The sequence below is a fragment of the Humulus lupulus genome, chromosome 2, assembly GCF_963169125.1.
Source record: "Humulus lupulus chromosome 2, drHumLupu1.1, whole genome shotgun sequence".
NCBI classification, from domain to species: domain Eukaryota; kingdom Viridiplantae; phylum Streptophyta; class Magnoliopsida; order Rosales; family Cannabaceae; genus Humulus; species Humulus lupulus.
In genome coordinates, this window is record NC_084794.1 from 261,376,039 (window position 1) to 261,383,383 (window position 7,345).

General features: G+C 32.2%; 2 protein-coding genes across 4 annotated transcripts; both read left to right on the forward strand.

Annotated features, from left to right (window-relative positions):
- The first annotated feature begins 1,564 nt into the window (after positions 1–1,564).
- Positions 1,565–3,201, forward strand: LOC133819307 (homeobox-leucine zipper protein ATHB-15-like). 2 transcript variants are annotated; one of them, XM_062252505.1, is made up of 5 exons: positions 1,565–1,749; positions 1,887–1,967; positions 2,254–2,388; positions 2,470–2,740; positions 3,126–3,201. In XM_062252505.1, the coding sequence occupies exons 2-5, from the start codon at positions 1,938–1,940 to the stop codon at positions 3,158–3,160; spliced, it is 471 nt and encodes a 156-aa protein (XP_062108489.1). In that variant the 5' UTR covers positions 1,565–1,749; positions 1,887–1,937; the 3' UTR covers positions 3,161–3,201. The 2 variants fall into 2 exon arrangements, with proteins under 2 accessions (XP_062108489.1, XP_062108488.1); XM_062252504.1 differs by lacking the exon at positions 3,126–3,201 and having other exon boundaries at positions 2,470–3,045.
- LOC133819308 (synaptotagmin-2-like) lies at positions 3,169–7,108 on the forward strand. 2 transcript variants are annotated; one of them, XM_062252506.1, is made up of 6 exons: positions 3,169–3,227; positions 4,052–4,141; positions 5,588–5,662; positions 5,889–5,984; positions 6,061–6,125; positions 6,764–7,108. In XM_062252506.1, exons 1-4 carry the CDS (start codon positions 3,180–3,182, stop codon positions 5,967–5,969), a joined length of 294 nt encoding a protein of 97 aa, XP_062108490.1. In that variant the 5' UTR covers positions 3,169–3,179; the 3' UTR covers positions 5,970–5,984; positions 6,061–6,125; positions 6,764–7,108. The 2 variants fall into 2 exon arrangements, with proteins under 2 accessions (XP_062108490.1, XP_062108491.1); XM_062252507.1 differs by having other exon boundaries at positions 5,889–5,965.
- Positions 7,109–7,345: the final 237 nt, after the last annotated feature.

The window sequence follows — 7,345 nt, forward strand, 5'->3', positions numbered from 1 at the left end:
CACCAGCCATTCTTGAAGCTTTCTTGAATTCTTGAAGCAAGTTCTTGATTTCTTGGAGCTTGAAACCTGTCTCTTGATACCACTTGTGGTGTAATTTCCTACACCAATTCAAGAACAGAATCCAATATATGCAACAAGACAATGAGAATCAAAATATTAAACAAGAAACAAATGAACAAAATGAAAAGAAAGAACTAATCTGATGGAGAAAATAGCCAAAGGCAATGGCTGATGATTCCTTTATTAAATCTCCAAAGAATGATACAAATAGAGTCACAAGAGCCTAGCTTTACACAATTACAAATCAGCTCACACTGAGAGGCATTGATCAAATACACAATGCTCTCTTTTACAACCCTCCAAAACTCTCTTTTATGACTTAGAAAATTCAGTACGAAATGAAGAAGCTAGGACTCTTATTTATAGACTCAGATAAAAGCAAAATAAAGCTAACTACAAACATTACAGGTAATTAACTAACTAAACAATGACATGTCAGCTGAGTTGGACAAGTGGTTGAATCATCACAACAACGGCCATGGTGTGCCTAAGCCGTCTTCTAGTGGTGAAATTATAACTTTTACTGTTTATTTTGACAATTTTATTTTAGAATTTAGTACATGATATCAACTTGTTGTTGCCTAAGCATTTAGCTTCACTGTTTAGTGAATCTCAGAGTCTTTCTGCTATAGACTTCTTTCCCTCCAATTGTATAACATGTAACCGCTCTTAGCCACGTGTTTAGTAGGTTGGTGTTTTATGAATGTTGTCTCACTTTTAGCAAATTTACTCTAGTCTTGTTACAGACTTGTTGCAATTCGAGTTGAGATTTGATTGTCTTTTTCCATTAGATGTTTGATTTATTTTAATGTTCACTTTGTAGGTTTTAAAGGTACAAACTGAAATATAGCAGAAATATTTATGCTATATTTCTGCTAAAGCCTCTATGCTGTTATAGGTCAGGCTTCTTCACAAATTATTTTTTGATTATTTGCTATAATTGAGGAAAACATCTCTGATATGTGTCCCATAGGGACTGTAATGGATGAGATCAGATTCAGCAGTTTTTTTTATTTGTTTTATTTTTTTCAAGACTTTAGATATATCAAAACTTTAAATGAGTTGATAATAAATAGACTATTTAGACGTGATAAGATGATTTGTGCTATGGATTGAACTTCGATGCAATATATTAATTATTATACATGATTATTTACATAGACTATAGTGTTTATAATGGATATTCAGGTGGTCCTAGGCCTTAGCTAATATGGTACCACAACTCTCCTCTTATAGAGGAAGTCTTGGAGGTATTGTGGGTATAATCTCTCACGGTTACCCCCACCCCCACCTCCTATGTAATGGATATTCAGTATTATACATGTTGTGCACAACTTAAAGCTATAGGAAAAAGACAGCCAAGTTGTAATAACTATGTCTAAGAATATACAAGCCTCACTTTTAAGCCAGTTGCATGGTGAAAATGTCATTTTTGGTTACCATTTTATTCCTTTTGACATTTCTTGTAATATTCATGTTCTACTGTTCTGTGTTATTTCCCAGAATGTCCCTCCTGCTATCCTTCGTAGGTTCCTGTGAGAGCATAGGTCAGAATGGGCTGACAACAACATTGATGCTTATTCTGCTGCAGCTGTTAAAGTGGGTCCCTGTAGTTTAGCAGGTTCTCGGGTTGGTAGTTTTGGTGGGCAAGTTATACTGCCCCTGGCACACACTATTGAACATGACGAGGTAAAGACAGAAAACAATGATTGACTCTTTTTACATTAACTTCCTCAGCTACATTATGTGAAGACGTTAACATAAAGATTTATTTTTATTAAACTTTTGAAGACTTGTAAATTGTGTTTGATAATTTTGTGCTGTAGTTCTTGGAAGTCATTAAGTTGGAAGGTGTTGGTCATTCTCCTGAAGATGCAATGATGCCAAGAGAAATGTTCCTTTTGCAAGTAAGTGTTTCTTATTTATTCTAGTTTTTCTTATTTATTCCAGTTTTCTAATGGTCCAGTAGGTTTGTGATAGTGTCAATTTTGATATTAGCTGGTATATGGCATGATGCTGTTAACTTCTCTAAGCGTTCAACTTGTGTAATAAATGTAGATGCCATTCTTAGAATTTTTTGGAAAGTTGAACAAGTTCCATTGCCTATGTACCTACTTCTACTCTATTGTAATGTTTGTCGTGTATATCACTGATTCTTATCCTAAATTTTACTGCATTTTTTTGTTTCATTAGCTCTGCAGTGGAATGGACGAGAATGCTGTTGGCTCTTGTGCTGAACTTATTTTTGCTCCAATTGATGCATCTTTTGCTGATGATGCACCTCTTCTGCCTTCTGGGTTCCAAATAATTCCTTTGGATTATGGGAAGGTCAGTTTCCTTGTGGTTTTGTTCTGTAAGATCTCTTAATTCAATTTGGCAAGTCATAATACAGAGTGAACAACATTGCAGGAAGCCTCCAGTCCAAATCGCACCCTAGACCTGGCTTCTGCTCTTGAAATTAGGCCAAATGGTACCAATGCTTCAAGTGATTATTCTGCAAACAATGGTTGCGTGAGATCTGTGATGACGATAGCTTTTGAATTTGCATTTGAAAGCCACATGCAAGAACATGTAATACATGAAGTGAAGAAACTTTGTAATACATGTTGTCGATATGCCAAGTCTGAGAGGGTCCTATTTCATTATAATGGCCATGGTGTGCCTAAGCCGACTTCTAGTGGTGAAATTATAACTTTTACTGTTTATTTTGACAATTTTATTTTAGAATTTAGTACATGATATCAACTTGTTGTTGCCTAAGCATTTAGCTTCACTGTTTAGTGAATCTCAGAGTCTTTCTGCTATAGACTTCTTTCCCTCCAATTGTATATTTATTAATAACATGTAATCGCTCTTAGCCACGTGTTTAGTAGGTTGGTGTTTTATGAATGTTGTCTCACTTTTAGCAAATTTACTCTAGTCTTGTTACAGACTTGTTGCAATTCAGCCTTAATTTTATAAACTGGTTTCATAAAGTAACTGATGATTCCTGGAGCTGAGTTTGTGAACATAGTATGTAGTTTTTATTAATTTCTGTTACCTACTTCTTAAGTTTATTGTTTCAGAAGCTTCAATCTTGGTTTCAATGCCCAAATGGTAAATGGGAGCTTGCAAAAATAATGTCAATCTCAGGGACCGAATCTGTCATTGCATTGCCTGATGAGAAAGTAAGAGAGCTATTGAAACTTTTATTTTGCAGCAAGAGCTATGGAAACTTTGAGTTGAGATTTGATTGTCTTTTTCCATTAGATGTTTGATTTATTTTAATGTTCACTTGATTTATTTTAATGTTTGATTTACTTTTTTGAGTGTAAAACTTTATCTGTCAAAATATAACAGAAATATTGTGGAAACATTGATGAAATGTCAGAAATATCAATTTAATTTTGAAAAGTATCAAATAAAACACAAAAGAAACAATTTAAATCATATTTTTTAATATGAAAACATAATTGATAAAGACTCTTGTAAGTAATCTTTGTAGAGTATCTTGTAACCACTTTAACATCATTTATGATTTTAGCAACTATAAAATGAAATCTTGTGATAGTGACTACTCTGAGGTTATGATGGTTTGTTGTGGACTTTGAAGTATTAAATAGTTTGTTTCTTTTCAAATTCTCTCCATCTCCAACTTTCTTTTGTGAGCTCATATGTTTCTATATTGTTGCATCTAAAGGAGTTTGCAAGAACTCTCTTTTGTGTTCCTGCTACCAGATTCAGAGGATGCAATTTCATCTAGTTCTTCCTTTTAAAAAGGGGTACACATTTGGATTTTTATCCTGATAGATTTTGTTGTTACAAACCTTAAGATTGATTGCTTTATATTAACTTCATTGTTATATTAACATGGTTGTGCTGTTGCCTAGAGCTATTTATGCTCTTTTTGCTGGTTATAAGGTATTTGGTGATCTATCCTAGTACTAGCATGCTATAAATTTATACATCCAGTTATCACTACCAAACTAAAACTAGATAATTGTTGTTGTAGACAGAAGAACTTGAGCAGGACTCGATGCACGGACTTTTTGAATGCTCCATTGATGTACTTGCGAATATTGATCAGGTTTCCTCTGTTAAGGTTCTGGGATTTTGTATCATTTCGTTCAATTTTCTGTTTTGCTTTTCTTTGTGATTTTTTTTCTTGTTTATATTAGAAATGATATCTTTTTTCCTCATTAGATGAATGTTACATGTATGTATATATGCATTGCTGATTTGGGCCATCTCAAATTCCATGGATATGTAGAAGAAGATAATTGTGATCATATAGTCTAGTAAAGCATGCCACCCTGTATGCACCAGTTTTTTCTGGCTGTATACTTGATATTTCTTTCTGTATGTAAAGAATTAGATACTAATTTTTTTAGCAACAATTATCTGGTGGGTTATAGTAGCAATATCAATTTTTAACTTCAGAATGTTTGATTAAAAAAGGTATTTTAAACAATCACGAGAAATTCAAGGCAGATTGGGTACTTTGTGTATATTTTTTTTTACCAAATATGTATTATATTAACTTGATGTGGACCTAGTCTTTATGTGTGTCATATACTCCCAAGGATCTCTTTGGCACTACACTACAGGCCTGCAATGACACTAATCATTTATATTATCATGGTTTTTATTCCAATCAGTATATTGTGCTCTGCATTTTGTATAATAAAAATAATTTTTATACATTTTTTATCTATAAAAGTAATGCATGATAAGAACCATGATAAGTTTTAGTTAATTTAACCATGTATATTTTAGGAATCATTTCATAGTAATATCATAGAACTTAGATAATTCAGCCTTATTTTGGACAGTCCAACCTCTCATTATCGCTTCTTGAGTAAGATTTTTTATTTTTGGTTTCTGTATAGTTTTTTAATTTGTGGATTTTGTTTTTTAGATTTTTTATTAGTCTTATGACTTCCAACACTTTGGTTTTGAGGGTACTGCAAGAGTACTGATAGAGTGGCTATTAAGCACGTGAATAATTGAATTCATAGCTTGTTGCAGTAATTAGTACTAGACCTTATATACCTAAATTAGTATAGCACATAACGTTCTTCATACAAGAAACAGATGGAAGAAAATGAAATAGATTTTCTTTTGCTTCTGGCTTGCAACTAAAGTTGAATGATTAAGCATAAAGTATGATTGAGTTCTTCTATATCATATATAGACCTTTTCTTCAAAAATCATAAACTTGACACTAAAGCCAAGAGTTTAGAACACAAACAGGAAACACAAATTTAAGACATACCAGAAACCGTCTCCTCAAAATTTCATACTAACATTAACTTCTTTAATTTTTCCCCTACTGTATGTGTTTTACATTAGATTGTGTTGTTTCATTGGTTCACATTCTCTCTGTTCTTGTTGTTTCTCCTAATCTTGCTTGTTGTTTTGAACTTGTGTATATTCTTAGTTTGTTAATTTTCACTATCTTTATAAGAAATTTAACCAAAAGATCTTAGTTAAACTATATTTTTTATATTTAGATTTGATTTATACATGTCTCTAATGTTTTTTGCAGCCACATGTTGACTTTGGATTAAAAGTACTTGGTGCAAATGCTATGTCCATTCCTGGCCTATATGGGTTTGTCCAGGTAGAGTACTCGTTTAAGTTTCGTTGATTGAGGCTTAGTTGAATAAACACATAAATACATGCATCCATCTTATAGACAAACATAATTTTATGAGAGTACATATTAATCCTAATATAGTAACTAAATGAATATTGCTTGCAGTTTTTACTTATCTTTTTTTTATTATTCAGAGATGTTTCATTCTGTTCCTTAATACTATTTCTTTTATTATTATTTTCTGCCTCAGGAAATGATTAAAGATCAAGTTGCAAACATGTATTTATGGCTCAAATCTCTAGAAGTACAAAGTATGGATCCAACAAAGTAACGATCTGAGCCCAAGGTCAGTATACATTTTCTTTTTCAGTCATGCTTTTTGTAGTTGTGAAGTTTAGGTATCTCTTTTTCCATTATTTCAGGTAAGGCATCTAGGACACTTAGCTGGTGGTGCTTTAACCAAAGCATTGGGTGCTGGAAGAAAATGGTAAGCAGTATAAATCAATTAGTGAAGGGTTCAACTCTATTTATTTTAGTCTAAACAATTATTGTCCCAATGTTGAAGAGTCATGCCAATTCACAACATTATGGGAAAGAATCTGCAGGCATAAGAAACCTGTTGTAGAACCTAGACAATCTTCTTTGTTTTCTGAGTCACTTGAGGTTACTTACATTAGTACTATCTATATAGACATTATAAGCAAATAGGATTGGCGATTTAAAGTGCTCACTTGTATGTCTAGTGTTTTTGTATCTGAACTTCAAGATGGTTAAGTTCTTGGATTAGTTTTTCTGCCTTTGCTCTTTTGAATTCTGATTTTGGCTCTCTGTTAGAATCATTTAAGCTGGTAAGTGTTACTTCATGTTAAGTTAATGTACATATAAGCATCAACATCTTTTGGGAATATACATATTTTTGTAACATTATCTTGTAAACTGGTCTGTTTTGATGATATTTTGTAAAATGGCTTCTAGACTATAGATATAATATCAAATACATAAGCTATCATGCTAAATAATTACAAAAAATGCTGGAAGTTTTAACTGTTACATATTTGATAAGATTTATACATAGTCTATATATATATAGGCTACTATAATCATTAATTCTGGTGTGCTTGATAGGTAAGGATGGTGGTTGATGAGAGCTCAGGAGGATTTGGTTTCACAGGGAAGAGTGAGATTATAAATGGGAAGCCAGCTGTAATTGGGTTCTTGCTATTGTTGGATTTTGAGTTATTGACTAGTAAAGGTATTCTTAAGGGAACAGGCTTCTTGGACTTTATTTATTCTATTTCAAATGCTTTGCAATAGTCTCAGGAATTAATCATATTCCTCTGAAATGAGATGAGGAAGTTTTAAAGGCTTTGTTGAGTTCACTGTGTTTTTATGTTATAATCTTTCTTTATGTTATTGTTTTGTGTAGAAACTAGGATGATCTATATAGTTTCTTCTTCTTCATGTTTTCTACAGTATATATCTTTTACCAAACTGTATAATAACGCTTTTGAAGTAATGAAAATGTGTTTTTATTTTTTTACTTTTGGACATATCACTCTGTTTGTTTGTTTTTCTTTTCTGCTTACATAGCCAGTCAGGTGGATAAGTTAATATTTATCTATTACATATTTGGTTTCGAAAAGTAGTGGATACAATAAGTTACTAAAGAGTAATTGAAATAATAAGTTACCTGGCAAAAGAATAAAT

What these genes read in the sequence shown, in the direction of transcription:
- LOC133819308 (XM_062252506.1), top strand. Translation starts at nt 3,180, where the DNA reads ATGTCAATCTCAGGGACCGAATCTGTCATTGCATTGCCTGATGAGAAA. An exon ending in TTGCATTGCCTGATGAGAAA is followed by an intron (nt 3,228 to 4,051) that starts GTAAGAGAGCTA and finishes TTGTTGTTGTAG; the next exon opens with ACAGAAGAACTTGAGCAGGA. An exon ending in ATCAGGTTTCCTCTGTTAAG is followed by an intron (nt 4,142 to 5,587) that starts GTTCTGGGATTT and finishes TGTTTTTTGCAG; the next exon opens with CCACATGTTGACTTTGGATT.
- LOC133819307 (XM_062252504.1), top strand. Translation starts at nt 1,938, where the DNA reads ATGATGCCAAGAGAAATGTTCCTTTTGCAA. An exon ending in GAGAAATGTTCCTTTTGCAA is followed by an intron (nt 1,968 to 2,253) that starts GTAAGTGTTTCT and finishes TTGTTTCATTAG; the next exon opens with CTCTGCAGTGGAATGGACGA. An exon ending in TTCCTTTGGATTATGGGAAG is followed by an intron (nt 2,389 to 2,469) that starts GTCAGTTTCCTT and finishes ACAACATTGCAG; the next exon opens with GAAGCCTCCAGTCCAAATCG.